Below are 22,750 nucleotides of genomic sequence, written 5' to 3'. Positions count from 1 at the left end.
TGGGTTATGTCTGCTGTACAGTATTTGTCTTATTTTTGTTTTTATAGATGTAAAAAAACGAATTAACAAATAATCTCAGCAGTCTGGTTTGCCTATATGCACTGTTTGACTTTTCAGACATTGTGTGTGTGTGTGTGTTGTGCTACTAATGTAAACATTTGGCAGCATGATTACGTTTGATGTATTGACTCTGCGTATTAGAGCTGTAGACTTTTTATCATGGTACTTTGGTGACGAGTTGGATGTACGTATATCAAATAAACTTATTCTGTGGTTTAAAAGACTGTATGAGTCTCTCTTTGAGTGAATATAAATGACAGGCGCTTGGACCAGCTCAGCCGGTGTCAGCACAAAAGCCGATTTGTATCGCATATGTGTGACGCTACTATGCGGGCCCAGTTATTAACCGTCACATATGTGTGAGGGCACGTATGAAAGGGTTAAATGGACTACTAGGTGTTGCACAAACAGTGGAAATGCCCAGAGTGAGGAAGGAGTTGCCAATCATTTTAATGAGGAAAGAGCAGGGTGACACCAGAGGCCCAGAATTTGTTCAGCCTGTATTAGAGCTGAGATAACGCTTTCATCACATTTACAAGTCTGCTATCACTGTGAGATGAGAACCTTGGTAAAGCAATTTATTGCCATCTGCCTTAAAGTTCACATCACCTCTACTCCTCTGCCTTTCCATCCCAGCAGACCGAAAAGCTCCCTCACACACACAGACCACAGATAAACGTTACTGAATGTTACGATAGCAAAACTTCAGTTCATTCCACTCAACATTCTCACACCGATTCTGAGGGAATTCACTCCTTATTTAGCAGCTAATAATGAGAGGGCAAACAGTAAACTTCTGAGACAAGCCCCACCTGGTCCATAGAACAGTGGCCCCAAAACACATTTGGATACTTAAACCACACTTAAAATGAATACATTTTAAAAAAATGTTTGTGATTACTTCAAACAAACTGGTCCCAAGATCACTTAAAGTCGATGTTTGTTTATCACATTAACTATGGATATGTTCCAACCAGTTAGACAACCAGAAAGAGCTGTTTTTTCATTTCTTTTAGTGAAATGTTTTGCTTGAAAAGTGTTCTTGTGTTATCTTTCTTTAAAATAAATGGCACTTTTTGGAATTATACTTTGTTATCGAATGCAATGACATTCATACAAGTGTGGCTCAGGTTTAAAAAATATTGTATTTCATAGCACATGTTTTGTAGAGTGGATTTTGGACCTCTGATACACAATAGAGGATTATTATGACTTGGTGGTTGCTTACATGTGAGGTGAGACTTCATAGAAATTTACACCCCTGTATCGCTCCATGTGCTGCTTGGTGTATATCTCCAAATCTTTGTAGGGGTTCACCGACACCAGCACTGAACCAATGTATGTCTGTGAGAGAGAAAAAGAGATGTTCATGTGACAAACAGAACTAAAACGGTTATTCACACAATATTGCCCTCAGGCAACCAAAACAGTCAAGCAAATCATTAAAACACAAATCATATATATGTTTTAAAATAAAGTTCATTCACTAACAAATTTGAACAACTTTACCCATCAAATAATAATAATAATAATAATAATTATTATTATTTTGAGGGGAGTTCTCTAGAGCAGGATGAAGTGTGATTGAAATATACAGTATATAATATATTTATATTCACCCCATCATTGTTAACCATTTTATTGCCATCATGTGCTTGCAAAGTGAAGAAAATTAGTTTGCTACCCAGAGGCAATATTGTGTAGGCTAACATAATTTGAATCATCTTTAAAACAGAAGATCAACAGCTCTTACATAAATGAGGTTCTCCTTGAAGCGTTTTCGGAGGTTTTCGATGAATGCCACCTCACTGGTGTGGTTCTCCAGCAGGACAAAGTCCTGGACGCCCACCCGGTCCCTGGCAGTCAGGGCGCTTTCCATCGTCACCCGGATTCCGTCACTGCCCACAGTCTGTAAGAAAACCAGAGAACCAGAAGTGAGATATAGTCTCATACCTAAAGCCTCCAGACGCGTTGCAGTGTAAGGTGATATCAGCACAGCAACACACACAGAATGTCAAGGCCCTCTGAAAGCCTTCAGAATAAACTCCCAACAACACTCCATCACTGCCCCTCCCATTTCATATCTGCACTGAGTTCAGCTCATTTTAATCTCATTTCATGTTTCATAAGGACTGCTTGCACTGTGATTTTCACACCGGCAAGTCGACCACCATAGTACCATGGCAAGACACAATCTTAGAATTGATCAGTGTCAAACTAATAAACAAAGTACCAAAAAGTACCTTATTATTACATTATTCCAATGTTTTTGGTGATCTAAAATGGTAATACTATGTTTTTGGACATGTACCATGTTTATACCGTCGCATATAAAGATGGTTAACATATAGTGCCATAAATCAAAGAACCAACATATTACCATCTAATACGTAACACCACCACAATACATTTTAATAGTGGTTCAGACTTGTGTTTTCTGTCATTAGACAGATTCCATCAATTTACAAGAAAACAAGAAGTTACTATGGATCAATTTTCACACCAAAATCACATCTCTAAATACATCAACGAAAACCTATCAAGATCTCCACCCAAATTAACACAAAAACACCACCTTACTTACATCATTCTCTTCTCCTTTTTGCATATCTATTTCCTACTGCACTGCTGTTATGCAAACTGAACAGCAAACAACAACATGGAACAATACGGTTTTCACAAATGAGGTCCAAATCACATTTGAATGCATTGTATTGTGTTTCAATCTGATCATAATTCAAATATTATTCTTTTTTTGTTAATTCATGGCAAATGCCACCCTAAAAGAATACCTTGCCACCCCTGCTACCATCCCAGTTGGCAGCAAAGTATTCAAAGTTATGGCCAATTTGACAATTTACGAGCGCAAATCTCCAATGTCCGACTGCACTGAATGCAGCACGAGATGACGCCACATGCTTGTACAAATGCTGCGTGTGTTTGCTTCCCCTCTCACACATCTGCCTGTCATCACCGGTGTCTTACCTTAATGCCTTTCCGGTGATAATGCCCTTACTTCAATCATACTTCTATCTCCTATTAAGTGAGATCACATTGTATGGTCACTTATACCTCAAATGCAAGACATTGATTGCATGAGATTAAGTTTGTCTGTATGAGTTTGTAAATGGCAGCCTGTGCCCTTTTGTAGTGTGTACATACCATTTCTCATCAAATTGTGATAAACGTGATTAAATTAAGTATATATAAGTCTGCCATATGTTGCCACCCCTCAAAAAACCAGAACTTTGAAGCTCAAAAAAGCACATAAAAGGCACTTAAGGCAGCATAAAAGTTATCTATATGACTCCAGTGGATAAATCCATGTTTTTAGAAGTGATATAATAGGTGTGGGTGAGAAACAGATCATTATTTAAGGCCTTTTAACTATAAATCTCAACTATCACTTCCACATTCTTCTTTTGTTTTTTAGCAATTCACATTCTTCATGCATATCGGTACCTACTCGATGAGGCTGGTCAAAATTGGAGACTTATTGTAATAAAGGACTTAAATATTGACCTGTTTCTCAACCACACCTAGCATATTGCTTCAGAAGATTTGGATTTATCTACTGGCGTCATATAGATAAATTTTATGCTGCCTTAAGTGCCTTTATGTGCTTTTTGGAGCTTTTAAGTTCTGGTCACCATTCATTTACATTGTATGGCCCTAAAGGATCCAGGAGATATTCTTCTAAAAATCTTCATTTGTGTTCTGAAGAAGAAATTCATACACATCTGGGACAGCATGAGGGTGAGTAAATGATGAGTGAATTTTTGGGTGAACTATTCTTTTAACCCTAATCCCATGTAAAAGCAATAGTAATAGTTTTTCTTGCCTTAGCAAGTACAAATAAATTGTTCCACCATATGTTCCCAGGAACTGCATGCGACCACCACTTCCATGCCCTGGGCTGCTCCAATAATTAGACCCCCCCCCCCCCCCCAAAAAAAAGGAAAAAAAAGAGGGCTGCCTTTATTTTTTCACTAAAAAGATATTTAGTCACTTGAACATAAGAGTGCAGACAGTCAGTCCCACATTCCGTGAGAGTATTCTATAGCAGTGACACAAAACAGACAGTAAACACCAGTGATGGTGTCATATTCAAAACAAAACCTGCAGACCAGACAGACCATGACATCATTTGTTGGCCAACTCAATCAGAGTTTGTCCAACCCTTGACAGAACATTTCCACTGAAGCCACTAACATCAAGTCAGAGTTTATGCAATACGGATTTGTTTTTCCTTTGTTGACATATCTGTGCATAAATACTCATTATTACCATGACATTCAGAGCGGTTTGTCAATCATCTATAACGTTTTTGGAACTACAGAGAGTTATTGATGAGTAGAGTTTGAGATAGAATGGCACCCTAATTAATAAACTGACAGTATTTATTACACACAGGTAATCTAATGCCAAGAGACTAAATCAAAACTAATTTGGTCAATAAAATTAATGAATACATCTGAACGTTACCTGCTTGAGGTATTCATATCTACAAGGAATAATTTGGTCTTTCAGAGACCTTGACTCATTGTCAACAGGCCTGTTTCAATTATTATATAATTATCTGATCACTATTATCAGTGGCAGTGGATAGCGTGCACGGTCACAATCCTCCAGGTGCAATTATTTTTTCCATTTGCATAAATCTATGTATTTTGGCCATTGCTGATAAACATACAGAGCTAATATAAAGGCATAGATTAAAACACTGATCATGAGAGAATCGATATAGGATCATTCAAATTAAGATCGTGATTAGTAGGAACGCAACGATCTGATTCCTAAAACTATACCGGCTCCGATATACTGAATTAAAGGGATAGTTCACCTAAAAATGAAAATTCTCTCATAATTTACACATCCTTGTGCCATCCCAGATGTGTATGACTTTCTGTCTTCAGCAGAACAAAAATGAAGATTTTTAAAAGAATACTTCAGCTCTGTAGGTCCATACAATGTGAGTGAATAGTGACCAGAAATTTGAAAATGCAAAAATCACATAAAGTCAGGGTAAAAGTAATCCACAAGTCTCCAGTGCATTAATCCATGCATATTGAAGCAATATGATTAATGTTTAAGTCTTTTTTTTACTATACATGTTTCGCTGCAGTTTCCTGGTGAAATGAACACTAGAGGCACTACAACAACTGTGTGGTTTAATCAGTCACACAAATCATAAGTACAATTGCTGTCACCCCCTGCTATGTTATGATAACAAAACACTTTTACTTTACCACATTATTTGAAAAACAAAACATTTTAATACTTGTATTACAGACCCACCTACATATACAAAATTATTCCTATACTGTTAGGTTACTTGGTAGATCACCTGATAGAGAATTGGACTTTGGAATTGGCAGCCATGGTTCGAGTCCAGCCATAGACATTATGTGACATGAAATGATGTGGGGGTTTTTTCCTCTCTCGAATTTTGCATTTTAAAACACTATCGGTTAGGGTTAGGTGTTGGTTAAGGTAAGGATGTCTGTTTTGTAAAACTTAACCTTAAAAAACTTGTCTGATTACAACCTCATTTCACTCAGTTTTGGTGCCCCCTGCTGGACATTTTACTTTAAAACTGCAGCCAAACGTGTAATGAAGCACATCATTTCAGTTTTGAAAAAACTTTGCAATGCTCACGTAAATTTCATGAGACCACGATGCATTCTTCATGCACATTGCCACCTACTGGTCTGGTCAAAGGTGTAGATTTTTGGTAAAAAACTTAAATGTTGATCCTTTTCTCACCCACACTTTTGCATATCCCTTCTAAATAATGGATTTACCCACTTTACCCACTGGATTAGTAGAAAATATTTTTATGCTGACTTTGTTCTGGTTCTGGTCACCATTCACTTGCATTATATTAAGTATTTGCATGTTTATGGATATGCCCCATTCACTTCCATTCCATTGTAAGTGCCTCATTTAACATTCCTTTTTTTTTTTAAACGACTGAGCTTAAATTGGCTTGAACCCAGAATATTATTTTTATTTTTCTAAGGACGGGAATAATAATACAACCATGAGTGTAACTTTTTTTGCAAAACTCCCTGTATAACAGTAGAATGTTGTGCATATTTCCATAATTAATGAAGGCAGTGTCTAAAGGGCACATTCCTAGAAATCTGCAAAGTTCCTCCCGTCCTCGTCAGGAATAAGAATGGTGGAAAAGAAAATAAATTATTGACTGCTTGCTTATGATTTTGAGCTTTTTGAGGTTTACCAACTATTTCCATCTAGATTGAGTCATCTGGCTCACTAGTTACCTTTCCTTTCTCTTCTGTTCTTGAGAAGGAATGTACAAGGGGTGGAGACACATACAGAGTATAGCCACGGCTAGATTAAAACTGAGGATAGAAGCATAAATCATAGAGGCTTCCCACAACATTAAACAGTAATGATGACAAGTGTAATGAGGAACATGGGGTTGCTCTGGGTTTCTTAATTTTTTTTTTTTTTTGTAAAGAAGTGAAAAAAGGTCAAACGCCTGCAGATTAGGTTTCTGCAGCTAGTCGGGGGAGTAGGGGGTGGTTGGTCATTTTAGCACTTTTCCAAAGCGTACTTTTTAGAGCTTTTTTAAATATACCATTAAGCAACTTTTACGCTGTTTTGCATTTTAATAATTTAGAGCTTATTGATGGTCATGAAACTGACATCATAGGGGGCATTTAGACAGTTATTTTTTTCTCCGCTAAACATGCTAGACAGCATAGCCAACAGAATAGAATGCACTTGTCTAAAGACTTTGACACGGCATCTAAAAAACAATGTCTGTTTACATAAAAAAAAAAGATGCAAAACATGAAATGATGAGAGAAAATGCAAAAACATATTCAGTGTGAACAGCCCCTAAAGGGAGCAGAAAATGTTGATCCATACATAGTCAATTCCAAGTCAAAACACTGGCATAGGCCTTAATGCGTGCTTTCCACATAAGACAATCTTTTAATTATACCACTTTCATCGATAAATCTTCATAAGAAGATGCCTTACAATCCTCCATTAATTACTGCTTCTCAGATGGTGAGAAATTCCATGGGTGGCATTGTAATTCACACTGGACTGCTGAGGCGATGGATGTCCTTGTTCAAGGGTCTGTGTGTTGGTTTGGAAAGTCAGCTGGTGGGTGTCAAGCTCCAGGGGGAAAGTTGACAGACAGGTGTGACTCGCTCTCCCTAAACAGGTGAAGAGTCTTACATCATATGCTCCGGAGTACCCACCCATCCATATGCTAAACTCTTAAACTCACTTTCAAACACACTCTTTGACTTGGAGATGATATGAAGTGACCGACTATACTTCATTCCAGCCTGCCAGACAATGCAAGGCATTCATATACAGAGGGCATTTGAAGAGCACAAATCAGGACAACTGTATAATGCTAACTTGAGTCAGCAGGGCTCTCTTATACAGTTGAATTCTTATGTTATTTTCTGTCCAGTCATCATAGTCCCTAAAGGTCAAAAGTTGGGATGCTTTTTAAACAGCATTGAAAGAGTTATATGTTGGACACATGTTGGCTGTTCTTGATGGCATCACTTTCCAGTCCAACTAAATAAAAATAATAGCTTTGTGAAGAAAGTTAAACATAGGTACAATCTATAAAACTAATTTTAAACTTTAAGCATAAGCATTTAGGTCAAAATGTTTTTAAGATCAGGACAAACAAAATTCAGTCAAATGTGTCCAAATTTGCCAAACAGTGTAAAGTTAGAGCTGTCCTTATCTCCTCAGCCGTTCAGAGCAACATGCCACTGTGTAAACTTAATTTCCTCTGCCTGAGATCTGCATCTTCCTGCTTGGAGTGCTCTATAGCCACTTATTGCAAATTCGGGTGAAACTGGAAAGTGTAACACAAAGGCATGCTGCAATCCCTCCTTACCTAATACCTGATGATGTCACAAATTCATCAAACCTCAGAAGTTATTTGCTTATGAGCAAATGTTTCCCAAAGTTGATATGAAACACGATCATAACAAAACTACTACGGACCACAAGGTGTGTTTATTTGAATGTGAAATGATGCTTGGCAAATGACAGCCGTAGTTTATCATAGTATGACAGCATTGAGTATATGAAAGGTAAAAGGCCAGGGACAACACCGGCAAAACTCAAAACTCATACACTGAGGTTCTTGTCCTGTGTAATTGTTGTTGAAGTTACTGTTGACTATCAGAAGAAGGCTGAGGATGACACAGGCAGGAAGAAATGTAGAAGGGCGGATGACAGATGGCAGTTTCATAATCTCTCTCACTCTCCTTCTAGCCAGGAATTCAACAGTGACTGCTGGTTCTAATACAGAGATTGCTAAACTGTTAGACGGCACTATTGCATAAACATAGATACTAACAGTCCTTATGTACAGGCCTGAAAGGGACTAATAAGATCAACAAACTCCCAATCCACTAATATATATTTTAATATGAAATTAACAATAACATCACTGAGGCGCTTCACTGTATAGCAGCTTGTCTAAGTTACGTTTCAGAAAAGTTGCCAATGGTTGATCCTGTTTTGGCTTTGTATGAAACTATTTTTGGTGGCAGCACAAAACTAGACAACATAATTGGCTTTATTGGGTCTACAATGTAAGTGACTCATTATTAAAAGAATAGCTCACCTAAAATTACATTTCTGTCATAATTTACTCACACTCATGTTTTTCCAAAGCCCTTTACTCAAAACCCCTTTTTATACAATAGGTGTTAAAAACAATGCAAGTTCTCACACGAACATGCAAGCCACTGTAAACAAGCTTTTCTCATAGCGCTCAGAAACATGCAAATGACGCCAAGATTTTCACTGAAACATGACCTTTTTGGGTTGTTTCTTACAAGAACATATTTTATATGCATTCAGACTTTTAATATGACGCATGAGTCGCATGGACTACCTTTATGATACTTTAGGTCCTTTTAAAGCTTTATAGTAAGACACTTTCCACTGCATAGTCAATGGATAATGCTGATACATTTCTGCTTTTACATATAGCAATTGGTTACCACACTCACTAGTTATTGATATCTGCAGTTATTGGTCAACTACTAATGTATATATTCCATGTGATGTGTTCACTTGCATTCAATTCATGTTAGCCAATCATTACATAATCTAAACGCAAAACTAAATAGACAAACAGACCCCTCCCAATCTCCTTTCTATGACTTTGCACAACCACATATTTCACTTTCCATAAGCTCCATACTGATACTGCAGAAATGTCCCAGCTGGCTTTTTTTAGTATATAATGTGCTGTGGTTCTTACCATGGCTCTATACTTCATCTTTGCGTTCTTCCCAGACTGCTGCTGTAACTGTATAAATGATTTAAATGTCCAAAACAACGCCCCTCATTTGAAAAAGTGTGCCACGCTTGTTATTTTAACTTCAGATCCATGTGTGGGAGTGTCCCAGCTGCCATTTCTTCAGCTTCTTTCTTTACGTCTCTCCCTCTCCTCTCTCTTCCCCCTCACTGCCTACAGGGGCACGAGTCAGTCATCAGTACTTCTGAAAAGTGACACACTCCCCCTTCTTTGCCTCCCTTGGCTGGTTTGCTCCGTCCTCCTGCAATGGGATTTACAGTGAAAGCTAAAACTCGGGCCCCCTGTAGTAGCCCTTTATGCGCCTGCCCTTAAAAAACAGCCTGTGAAAATACTTAAGGGAAAGTTCACCAAAAAATATTTTTCCATGGAAAACAAAAGGAGATGTTTGACAGAATGTTAGTTTCAATCACTGTTCACTTTCATTGTATGGAAAAAAGATGTAATGTAAATGCAATGTAAAGGAATGTAAAGGATGAGTGAGACTAGCACACTTCTGTGTTTCACAGAAATAAAGGCTTACAGGTTTGGAAAAACATTTTTGGGTGAACTATCCCTTTAAATGACAAAATACATACATTTGGACACGAGTCACACACAACCATCAAAATGAAAGGGAAAAAAGTATGAAAACATGCCATCTCATGCTGACAGACTCCGGGATTCATAGATTTGATATTCAGATCTTTGGAAAGCTACAGAACTAGCGTTAAGATTTGGATGAAATTATGAAATGAAACTAGCGATTATGCCAAGTGAATTTTCCTTCTCTTCCTGCCTTGGCCCACTACTTCTTCCCCCCACCCATCATAGTGCAAGCTGAAGCAGATGTGAGGCAGATCTCAGATAGGGAAATGCCAAGGAGGTAAGATTGATGTGCTCAGTCTTGGCTCAGTTGCAAGAAAAAGACAAATGGGCCATGTGCACTTTGCAGTGCACAGGTCACATTCACTTGTAATTATGGTGGTACACTTTGAGTTTATAGCCTGGTGTCATGTACATATAACTTTAACATACAACTATATCAATAGGTCTGATTTATACCCATTTGCTTTGTTTGATAATAACCAATAGAAAGACATAGAACAGATAAAAAGAACAGCAAGACCAAGACTGCTGTATTTATACAGCTGAGAATTTTCGGAGGGGCAAGAATCTTATGAAAGCTTTCTGCTAATCATCAACAAGACGATTTGAAAAATTGGCTGCTAATGACTACTTACAGAGATAGAGAGAGAGTGTCAGCAGAAAGCCATGCAGGTTTGGAACAACAAGAGGTTGAGAAACTGATGCCAGAACTTTCATTTTTGGCTGAACTATTCCTTTAACCAAGTTACCTGTAGCCCAACTGGTGCTAGCAATGCCAAGGTCATTGGTTCGATTCCAACGGAACATGCATAGTAATAATGTAAACCTGGAATGCACTTAAAGTCACTTTGAATAAAACTGCTCTGCAATAGATTATGTGAAATGGAAACGTAAAATGCAAGATCATAACAAATGCTCATACAGAGTAGTGCCCTCTACTGGACAATTATAGAATTCTGCATAGATCTCTGAAATGAACTACACAACCAGGTTTGTTAAGGCTTTCTATAATATCTGAGAACAGCAGTATGTCATGTTAAAGTTGCAGTATAGACATGGGGTTAGTATGTATGCTAATAAATCCTCCTATTTTCTGTCTCTGCTATCAATCTCTCACTCCCGCATGCTCCTTCTCCCACATATGCCAGCTGAATCAGAGACCCCGCCTGCTGGAACCGGAGTAATATTTTCCAGACAGTGTGAGCAGCTTTCTCGTGCTCTATCTATTACCTAGGAACACTGACATTACAGGACCAGCATGTAAGAGAACTCTGGCTTTCGCATGCTTTTCGTCACTATCTGGTCATTGGGGAAAAAAGAAGCTTTGTTAAGAAAAAAATAAGTAGGGACAACTTATATTTGTCTACAAAACTAATTTCAATTTTGTACATGCCCTGCTATCATTACAGTATGTGTACAATAAAAACTTTATGAATTTATGATGAGCAGCTGCGGTCAATGGATTACAATGTTGTCCACGAAACAGGATACACAAACAACGGTTCAAAATCATCCCATTGTTTGATCTCTCAGGTCGCTTTGATCATGTACATCTTTCAAAACGTGACTTCTTGCGTTCCTTTGATCTCTGGCAATAATAACATTTAACAGTGCTCCACCTTACTGTACATTGCTACAGAACTGAGCGAAATATGACAGTGCAAAGCTCTACTGAAAAAAAAAAAAAAGGCAGGAATTGTTCAGGAATCATTTAGGCCTATTCACCCAAAACCAATCTTTCATGGGCATTCTTCAAAATCTCCTTTTATGTTCCATGGAAGAAATCATACAGGTTTGGAACAACATGAGTGCGAGTACAATGATAGAAGTATGAAAACCTCAAAATAATTTTGAAGAACTGTCCAAGACTCTGTGGGCTCAAAGTCACACTAAAGGTCACTAGAATAGTACATCGCACATCCTCACATGGCCTTCTTGCAGAGAAACTAACACTTACAGAGGTTATTTTTGTTATGTGAGGGGTTCTCGTCTTTAGAATGGTCAAATGACATCCGTGGGAAATGGAAACTGTGGCTATTTTCCCCAGCATGCATGCTTGTCGTGTTCTCACCCTCTTTTCTCATGTTGGCCACTTTTAGGCCCCTATCCTTTAATTTCTCTCTATAACTCAATCTGCGGAATACATACTTCTGTGTGCAAAATCTTCTTATTTGCTACCTCCCAATTCACACACGTATACTATGCACTAAAAAGGGCTTTTCACACTATGCATAACCCCGGGTCATCTCATTCTAAACCTCGCTTTTAACCCTGGGTAAAGCAACATTTCATACTTGCAATTTCAAAAGGGGGTTAGCACCGGGGATTTTTACCCAGAGTTAAACCCTGGTTCAGAGCAGGGTTAGCACCGCTTTGAGGGGTTAGCCTCATGTTGTGGAGCCAAAGGTGTACAGTGTGAAACGATGCAGTGTTGGAATGTTTCAAAGTTGTTTAGCAACAGACAACCAATCCTATAAAGCCTCGGTACTTACCTCATTAAATATTCATGTGCTTTGTACCATCACTGAAACTTTCACAAGCGGCTTACGTTCTGCGTCTGAGGGAAACCAGTAAAGCGTCGAACACTTGTAGCAAACGCGATAACTGGCGAGATTAAGAGACCGTGTTTTCGTGGCATATTTCAGAAGACGAAAGACAAACAGAGCTGATTTGCTTGGCGACATTTCCACAGAAGAGCTGAGCATTTCCATTGACAGGTTGCATATCTGTCGCAAGCTGTATTCGTCCAATCGTTGTTATCAACACCGGAAATATGCAAATAAGCACGTTACATGTTAATGATTTCAAGTCTGAAAAGCCTTAAGGTGTGTACTTTGCTGTTGAGAAAGTACATACTTCTAGAAAGACAATAGGTTAAGGGGACATATTGGGACATGCTTCCATGTCTTGTCATGTGAGTTGTGTCTCGAGACAAACACACTTACGGTTTTCTCATAGTGGACTTTTAAACAGGCCTAAAATTGCATAGACCTTCATTGATATCTTCTGACTGCAACTACTCCTACAGATTCCACCTACCTTGGCACAGTTCTTTCAGCATTTTCTGAATTAGTATTTTTCTTTATTTTCTAAGAACTGATCAGTCTTTCATTGCACTTGACCTGTAGTGGGTGGTCAAAAGTCCCTGAAAATCCCATACACCTACAATGAATGCTTGTGATGTGGGGGAAAAACTACAACAGTCAAACAGTTCAAATGCAATGTAAATTCAAGTGCTTCATAAGTCTGAAAAAATTCTCTAGCAACCACCTAGAAGTTCAAAAAAGTTTAGCAGCTGTTTAGCAATTGCCAAGCAACCACTCTGAACACCTTAGCAACTACCCAGAAAATGCCTACCAACCACACAGAACCGCTTATCAAGCTTCTAACAACTGCCTAAGAGCAACGTCTTAGCAATGCCAACCACTCAGAATACCTTATCAACAGATAAGCAAATGCCTAGCAACTCCCTAGCAACCCCCATGAACATGCTTGTGAGGTTAACCTCCAAATGTCAAACAGATCAAATGTAAACATACAAAGCCTTTATCAATCTGTATCTGTCAATTCTCTAGCAACCACCCAGAACAGCTTAGCAACCGTCTAAAAACTGCCTAGCAACCACTTAGCAACACCCTAGCAGCCACCCAAAACTTTTTAGAAACCATTAAGCAATGCCCTAGAAACCATTCAGAACACCATAGCAACAGCCTAGCAATTACCAAGAACACCTTAGCAACAGCCTAGCAGCCCTCTGGCAACCACCCAGAACACCTTAGCAACTACATGACTTTCAAATTTGAAATCACTCATCATATTGTGTTTACTTATGTAAATACTCAAGATCTAATAACCATTACACCTGTTGGCTTTAAAAAAAAAATATATATTTTTTTACATTTTTACTTTCAGGCAAGGCTTTGTTGAACCAATATAAACGTTTTTCTTCATCAACTTCAATTTTTTGGTTGAAATAATGCTGCTCAGCACATGCTCTCCATGCTTGGCCTTTCTACTCTCCTCCTCCTGACGGCCACACAGTGGTGAATCATAGTTCAGTGACTGGACACCTCAATGTCTGCCTCTGATCTCTCGTAAATGCTCTGGAAAAGTCAATTAAGCCAAGCACAAACAAATACATTTTAAATCCCTTTTGTTCCTGACCACAAACATTTTTATCTGTCCATATGTTTATTTGGAATTGGATCCTCGTGAATGCCTAACATTGTGGGTGAGAGGCATTTTAATTCAAATTGTGTGTGTTATGAGAATTATGAAAATGTTTGGTCTGTGTACATACTCAATCCCTCCCCTTCTCTCTTCTCTATTTCTGCCCCTCCCTTCTTCTCTCCACCTACTCTGTCACAACCTATTAATACTCTCGCACCAGGACAGGTCTATTTGTAGAAAGTGTTGTGTCGCACTGAGAATCCAACACTGAGGCTGAAGATCAAAGCTATAAACTGCCATGAGCGGCGAGTCACTCTAACAGCACAATGGATCCACTGGACAGGGATGAGGATTTAAAGGAATAGAATGGAGGGGATCCAAAGCTTGATGAATGAACTTGAAACCCTGGTTCTAGTTGGGTCTAAATGGAGAAGTTAAGAGCTTGCGATACACTTCCTCTCTGTTCTAGCAGACCACTAACTCAGTACTTCTAACAGCAGAAAATAATCATAAACTCTGCATCTCTAACAACTTATAGCAGGTTCTTTCACCATTGTTGTGTTTTTTCTTTCTTCCATTAGTTTTTAAAGAAATAGTTGACCCTAAAATAATAATAATAAAAAAGGGAATGATTTATTCCCTGCTCATTTGAAGCGGTTTTAATGAATGTGGCAAGCAACATAAAAGTATAATAAAAGTAGCCATATCTGAAGCATAGAATACAATATGTGTGATAAACTGACCAGAATTCAAGTTATTCAGTGTGACTCATGTGGACCATATTTATGATAATTTATGGTACTTTTGCATCTTATTTGAGGCTTGAAAGCTTCAGTCCAGGTTTACTGTAATTGCATGGAACAAAGTAGTACATTATAAAATATTCCTCCTTTTGTTTTCCATGGAAAAAATAAAGTCATACAGTTTTGGAACAACATTAACATGTGTAAACAATGCCTGAATTTTCATTTAGTGAACTATTCCTTTAAGAAACAAACTGGGAATTTGGTTGCAAAGAAAATGCAACACAATGACAATTTGTCTTTCTTTGTTTACTAATGTGTCAGGGCCTTGAGCAATAGGAGTAGTGAGAAAAGCCTGATACTGGAAAAAGCCCACAGGCATCATAGGATGGGAGGAACTGTAAGAATAAAAGAAATGGAGAACGGAACAGTTTTGCAAAAGAAACTGCAATGATTTCATTTATAAGACCTGTGGAGGGAGGTCGTGAGGGGACTTATGGGACACCCATGAGGAAGGGAGTGAGGGAAGTATATGATGGAGAGAAAAAAAACAAAGGGAAAGATGTGTGTTTGAGTGCTGTGATGTCAGAAAAGAAGAATGCAATAAATGTGGGTGTTAAACAGTCAGCACAGAACTGGGAACATCAAAGCTGAGAATGAGTGATTTAAAGAGTCACTGATATGTAGTAATCAGAAGATATAACGCTTTGTTTTGATATAACTAAACAAGGTCACTGTGCCTATGTGCAAGTCAGGAAGTTATTTGTTGACTAAGAAAGTAAAGCTCACTCAGACTTAGATCCTAGTTTCTCATTGCTTCATTCATTCTCTCTCTCTTTCGTTTCCTCTCAGACCTTCTCATCTCTGGCCTTTTTGAGCTATCATCACCTCACATGGTACTGTGAGTGTCAGTTTTACAGAACATATTTTCAGAGGGCTTTGGCCAGAAAAATACTCAATGCATACAAATGCTTGACCAATGCACGGTCCGGCTGAATATTCTTCACGTGACTTCTTGCGATACTGTGGCAGTATCAAACCTCAGTACTCAAGGGTGTGATAGAATTGCCTTAAAATTTTTGTACCATTAAAATGGATGGACTGTTATTCAGGTAGTTAACATAAAAAAATTGTTTCTAGGGCTGGGTACCGATTCGAATCCATTCTGATTCACAAGCTCTTAATTTGATTCTATTATGTTTCCGATTTGATATCGATTCATATGGGTATATACAGGGGACTTTCCACTTTATACATAGGTACAATTTGAAAATATTATTTGTACTAATTATATTTTATTAGTTTCATATATCATCATTTTATTAATATCATCATTTGAAAAGTTTGGTCACATTTTAGCTTTTTAAAATTTAACAAATCAATGTATTTAAATCAATAAATATAATATTATATAGCATATATTTTGTAAATTTCTATTGCATAATTTGTACTATTTACAGGTATTTACATTGATTTGTTGAACACGTGCTAAAAAATTGGTACTGTCTCTTTAAGGGAATCCTGTATTTCTTTAAATAAGCGCATGATAACTAGAGAGACTTGAATGGCTTTATCTTATCTGTGCTATGCCTGATTCAAATTAAATGCTGCTTCTTTGTCATTTATGATCAACAACTGACTGTAAAGAGCAAAAAGGGTATTAAAAGAGACATTATTCAAAGACAAATGGGTTGCGTGAATCTTGTCTTTGGACACACAATAAATGGAACATCTTTTACTCTCAACACGCTGAATACTCCACCACTATATTTCACAATTCATTCACTGGTGAGTGAAATCTAAACCTTTACTAGCCAGTTGCCAAATAAATATATAATAATAATAATAATATATATATATATATATATATATATATATATATATATATATATATATATATATATATATATATATATATATATACATACAGTGAGGAAAATAAGTATTTGAACACCCTGCTATTTTGCAAGTTCTCCCACTTAGAAATCATGGAGGGGTCTGAAATTGTCATCAGTAGGTGCATGTCCACTGTGAGAAACATAATCTAAAAAAAAAATCCAGAAATCACAATGTATGATTTTTTAACTATTTATTTGTATGATACAGCTGCAAATAAGTATTTGAACACCTGTCTATCAGCTAGAATTCTGACCCTCAAAGACCTGTTAGTCTGCCTTTAAAATGTCCACCTCCACTCCATTTATTATCCTAAATTAGATCCACCTGTTTGAGGTCGTTAGCTGCATAAAGACACCTGTCCACCCCATACAATCAGTAAGAATCCAACTACTAACATGGCCAAGACCAAAGAGCTGTCCAAAGACACTAGAGACAAAATTGTACACCTCCACAAGGCTGGAAAGGGCTACGGGGAAATTGCCAAGCAGCTTGGTGAAAAAAGGTCCACTGTTGGAGCAATCATTAGAAAATGGAAGAAGCTAAACATGACTGTCAATCTCCCTCGGACTGGGGCTCCATGCAAGATCTCACCTCGTGGGGTCTCAATGATCCTAAGAAAGATGAGAAATCAGCCCAGAACTACACGGGAGGAGCTGGTCAATGACCTGAAAAGAGCTGGGACCACCGTTTCCAAGGTTACTGTTGGTAATACACTAAGACGTCATGGTTTGAAATCATGCATGGCACGGAAGGTTCCCCTGCTTAAACCAGCACATGTCAAGGCCCGTCTTAAGTTTGCCAATGACCATTTGGATGATCCAGAGGAGTCATGGGAGAAAGTCATGTGGTCAGATGAGACCAAAATAGAACTTTTTGGTCATAATTCCACTAACCGTGTTTGGAGGAAGAAGAATACCATCGCAAGAACACCATCCCTACTGTGAAGCAGGGGGGTGGTAGCATCATGCTTTGGGGGTGTTTTTCTGCACATGGGACAGGGCGACTGCACTGTATTAAGGAGAGGATGACCGGGGCCATGTATTGCGAGATTTTGGGGAACAACCTCCTTCCCTCATTTAGAGCATTGAAGATGGGTCGAGGCTGGGTCTTCCAACATGACAATGACCCGAAGCACACAGCCAGGATAACCAAGGAGTGGCTCTGTAAGAAGCATATCAAGGTTCTGGCGTGGCCTAGCCAGTCTCCAGACCTAAACCCAATAGAGAATCTTTGGAGGGAGCTCAAACTCCGTGTTTCTCAGCGACAGCCCAGAAACCTGACTGATCTAAAGAAGATCTGTGTGGAGGAGTGGGCCAAAATCCCTCCTGCAGTGTGTGCAAATGTTTGACCTCTGTAATTGCAAACAAAGGCTACTGTACCAAATATTAACATTGCTTTTCTCAGGTGTTCAAATACTTATTTGCAGCTGTATCATACAAATAAATAGTTAAAAAATCATACATTGTGATTTCTGGATTTTTTTTTTAGATTATGTGTCTCACAGTGGACATGCACCTACGATGACAATTTCAGACCCCTCCATGATTTCTAAGTGGGAGAACTTGCAAAATAGCAGGGTGTTCAAATACTTATTTTCCTCACTGTATATATATATGAAAATGTGATTTTCTCCCCAATTTGGAATGCCCTTCCAGTCCTTATGGTGGCGTAGTGACTCGCCTCAATCCGGGTGGCGGAGGACAAATCTCAGTTGCCTCCATGTCTTAGACCATCAATCCGCACATCTTATCACTTGGCTTGTTAGCGTGTGGAGGCTTCACGCTATTCTCCGTGGCATCCACGCACAACTCTCCACAAGCCCCACCAAGAGCGAACCACATTATAATGACCATGAGATTACCCCATGTGGCTCTACCCACCCTAGCAACTAACAATTTGGTTGCTAAGGAGACCTGGCTGGAGTCACTCAGCATGCTCTGGATTCAAACTCGTGACTCCAGGGGTGGTAATCAGCATCTTTACTCGCTGAGCCAGGCCCCCAATATATACATTTTAAGTTGCATAGCACAAAATTTGGATTCAAATGCAAGTGATTTTCTCTCATTATAGTAGAGGGTTGTGCATAGAGTAAAAGATCGCTCTTGGGATTTAAGAATCGATATCGAGATCATTCAAATGAAGATCGTAATGCATCTGATATTTTTACCCACCCTTATTTTGTTTCACAAACTTTGCTCCAAACTGTTGCTCTGGCATGACAGTAGAAAGTCTGTAGAAGACGACCGTTTAAGCAAAATCTATTGTGCCACTTAGATTTTGAGAAAGCAACACGCATTGCGTTGTGTTTTGAACTGTTATCTGACACATTTTGGAATGCAAAAAAAGCATGAAAATGAACTTAAGTACCAAAAAGCGTATGCGTTGTACTTGCATAGAGTATGTCTCAGGTCTTAAGGACTACTTTGGTTATCCGTGTGCTGGTATGTCCTGCATGGTACCAGAGATGATCTAAACAGGCATACAAATTTTACAAATGGCAGAGCTGGTGCCAATTTCCTTAAAAATTCCAAGAAGAAATACTCCTTTTCGCTTCTCCAACAGAAGTGGGTTGACGTATGAGGGAAGAAATCTACAGTGGAAGAGCATTAATCATACAATTCCAGCTCTCTTTTCAAGCTCTAGTGGGCAGAGTAACACATTCATGGGTGGAAATGAGTTGGATCACGCCCACTTTGGCAACAGCCAATAGGTGAAGTAGGAGGTGTGGAGTGAACGGACCAGCAATACATTATTGGAGTACCCAATTTTTTCTCACCTCTGCTGAAAACATTTGCACTGAAGTATAAGCGTGCAAGACTGTACTCATTGCAATGGAACTCCAAATATCCCATTTATCCAGAAGCGTGGGCCCAAACCACATCCAGCCCTCCTTTTTCCAAGACTGGTCTAGAAGCACGGTACAGTACTGTGCCTCTGCTTAAGGCCAGCTGGATCTCCCATTGCTTTTATATACAGCAGCTGAGTTGGCAATGCTGAGGCCTTAAACTCCTCCTCCATGAGCTTAGAATACCCACAATCCCTTATAAGGGCAAGTTATTTCTTTAAGCGTGGGACAGGGGTTTCCCACAAGGGTTCCTGTCTCTGTCCAATGCTGAGCAGATGGAGGATGGAACACCGATGACACTGCTATATCCTCCCTCCCTCTTTCCTTCTCAGGCCTCTAACAAACTGTGTTTATGACTTCGGGCACCTACACAGTGCACACTAGAGAAATCTCTGATGGAGCGTTTGACGGATTGGAATGCGTAAAATGAATTTTGATGGTGTGAAAAGTGCCGGGTCAGTTTGAAACCAAGTGGGAAAGCAGCTGTACAGCTCTCAATGGTAAATTAGAGATTTTGATATTTAACTTTCAACAACACATCCACTAGAAATGTACTGCATAACAATCCTTGAAGATGCTGCCAAAATTCCCACGATGGACCTTCCTGTTTGCATTGTTTTCCGTTTTTTCGGGGGTCTGCGATCAGCAACAATCAAACCGTTTTTCAAAAACAAAGAACAGTTGCAGACTTCAGAAGCTGACGTCCTACATATGCCCCTCTTACCTCAAACTGTTCTACTCGAAGGAACAGCAATGTATTTTAGACATCTTATCTTATTCATTATAAGTGGAACAGATCTCTCAGCTCCACTCTGATAACACTGTTGGAACAAAAGAGCATCACAAGCCTTCGGAGAGCAACAAATTGTTCAACAGTGAGAGGAGAGAAAAAAGGATAAATCCACTGTTAGACAGATGTAAAGAAACACAAGAGGCAGGGCCACAATAGCAGCTGGACACTAGGTCACCAGTAGGGATAGTTGGATCGATCCTAAAATATCGATACTTCCGATACTGATGTTGTATCAAAAACATTGATTCTCACACAAAATTAGGATTAGGCCATATTAGCAAATACTTGTGCAAGATGGGAACTATTTCTTCTTCCACTCATCTAAACATGCATACTGAAAGACACACGTAGACAAGCCCTTGCACCATCACAAGACTCATTCAAACAAGAGGGATCAGCGCCTTGTAGAGGTAATGATAGAAAATCAGAGAAACAGCTTCTGGCCTGGAGTAAATTTCTTATTTCTTAAAATTGTATAATTGTGTGTAAATAAGTAATTACAAAAATAGTTAACCACAGTTTTGCTACAGTAATATTGTAGTATAACCATGGTTAATTGAGTGGTTTATGTCTATGGCTTAACTAAACCCCATGGTTAAACTACAGTTACTATAATGAAACCATGGTTAATTTTTTTAAAGGGTAAACAAAACAGAAGTCTAATAATTTTCTGTTTAGGTTCACAATTGTAAAATATATATATAAATATAATAATGATGTATTATTAAATATTTTAAAATACCCATTTTATCCTAAGAAATCGCAAAAAAATCTATTTAATAGAAGTATCTGTATTGGTATCGGTACAGACGATATTGGACATGAAATTATTGGTAAATAATTATTAGAAAATAAGTGGTATCACCCACTCCTAGTCGAAAGTCCCCTAAGAAAGTGTGACTTAAGACAATCAATCACTGCAACCAGAATTAAACAACTTTATGCATGTGACGTACTGGGTTCATTTGAGCATGTAGTAATGCAGCTCTATTAATCTGTGGGATAAAATCCTTCTTGAGAATCCAACCTTTGACGACGGGAACCAAAGCCAGGATGAAGCAAACTGCTGGGGATCACACTGTGAGAATCTTTCCCTCCATAAGGACTACAACAGAAGGCCAAGACTATCTATTACAACTTCTCTGCTATGTTAGAGCATGACACCATTATTTCATTATCCAGCATGGCTCAAATGCAAGTCATGTGGTGAGGATATCACTGCACACAAACAGAGACAATTTGGCATGACCAAATGCTGTGGCAACCACAACAATAAAACGTACATGGGCCAGAAAGCCACCACGCCCATTCATTCCAAACATTACAGACATAATTATGAGATACCAGCAGGTCCCTTAGGAAAAAGCAAAAGGACAAATGCCCTTCAGCCATGTTAATGCTGACATAATGGAAGCAAGCATAGACACACTCAACAGAACAGTATAAAGCAGAACGATTACATCTGCTTAGTTCTTTAGACTAATATCTATTACAACATATGAAGCTATAAGGCATCATAACTTCCCATCCTCTCCAATGAAATAAAATGCATATAAAGACTCTTTATTGTCTAGGAGAGCTTATAACTACATGTACACAACTGCCATCTCTAAGAAATTAATGTGGTGTTGTAAGTATATTCAATCAAATCACACTTAAACATGCCAGGACTCAGTTTTGCACATACTTTCCTTATCTCTGCTGCTATATTACCCATATCAACATACAACATCATTCCTTACATATATATATTTTTTTTTTTTTTTTTTTTTTACCTGTGCGAAGGTAAACAATACCAATATGCTTTCACTTTACATCAATGTGAAACATTATAATGGCCAAATTCTATGGCCATTGCAGCTGACATTTCATGACAAGACAACAAATAATTAGTGGACACTCTTAATGAAGTATCTGATTTATGTTAACCTAATTCTAAAATACAATTATGATACTAATACTATACCTTATTCAGGGTTTTTCCTGGCTCAAAATGAGGCAGAGGTGGTACCATACTGATCAAAAAAGTGACGTTAAAAACAAGTAAACATTGGCTTTGCGTTAATACACTACTAATGACCTGGCAACTGATTACTAGTGTTAATTTTGTCAGCTGTTTTTTTAATTTAGTTTTAGTCTTAATCCTGTGTCAAATGTCCTTTTTAGTTATCATATTTAGTCAACCTTATCCTATTTAAAAAATAAATAAAATTGTGTCAAGTTTTAGGTGACAAAGTCTGTGTAGGAAAAATCCTGCCTTATTATACATTATTGATACTAATTCTATGCTACAGCAAAATCTAGTATGAGCA

The 22,750-nt window shown here is 38.3% G+C and overlaps 1 protein-coding gene across 4 annotated transcripts in view; it reads right to left on the bottom strand.

Annotated features, from left to right (window-relative positions):
• Positions 1-22,750, bottom strand: part of LOC127631586 (unconventional myosin-Ic-like) — a 56,735-nt gene that overhangs the window by 20,717 nt on the left and 13,268 nt on the right. For 3 of the 4 annotated variants that reach the window (XM_052109819.1, XM_052109820.1, XM_052109823.1), the window contains 2 exons: positions 1,814-1,969; positions 1,289-1,404 (listed from right to left, as the gene is read on the bottom strand). In XM_052109819.1, coding sequence (XP_051965779.1) covers positions 1,289-1,404; positions 1,814-1,969 — 272 coding nt within the window. Of the gene's footprint in view, positions 1-1,288; positions 1,405-1,813; positions 1,970-9,346; positions 9,602-22,750 lie in introns of those variants that run through there. The other variant, XM_052109821.1, reaches the window with a different exon arrangement.

Source organism: Xyrauchen texanus, chromosome 38, assembly GCF_025860055.1.
Source record: "Xyrauchen texanus isolate HMW12.3.18 chromosome 38, RBS_HiC_50CHRs, whole genome shotgun sequence".
NCBI lineage: Eukaryota > Metazoa > Chordata > Actinopteri > Cypriniformes > Catostomidae > Xyrauchen > Xyrauchen texanus.
Note: the sequence above shows the minus strand (reverse complement) of the source record. Positions and strands in the feature narration are given on the sequence as shown.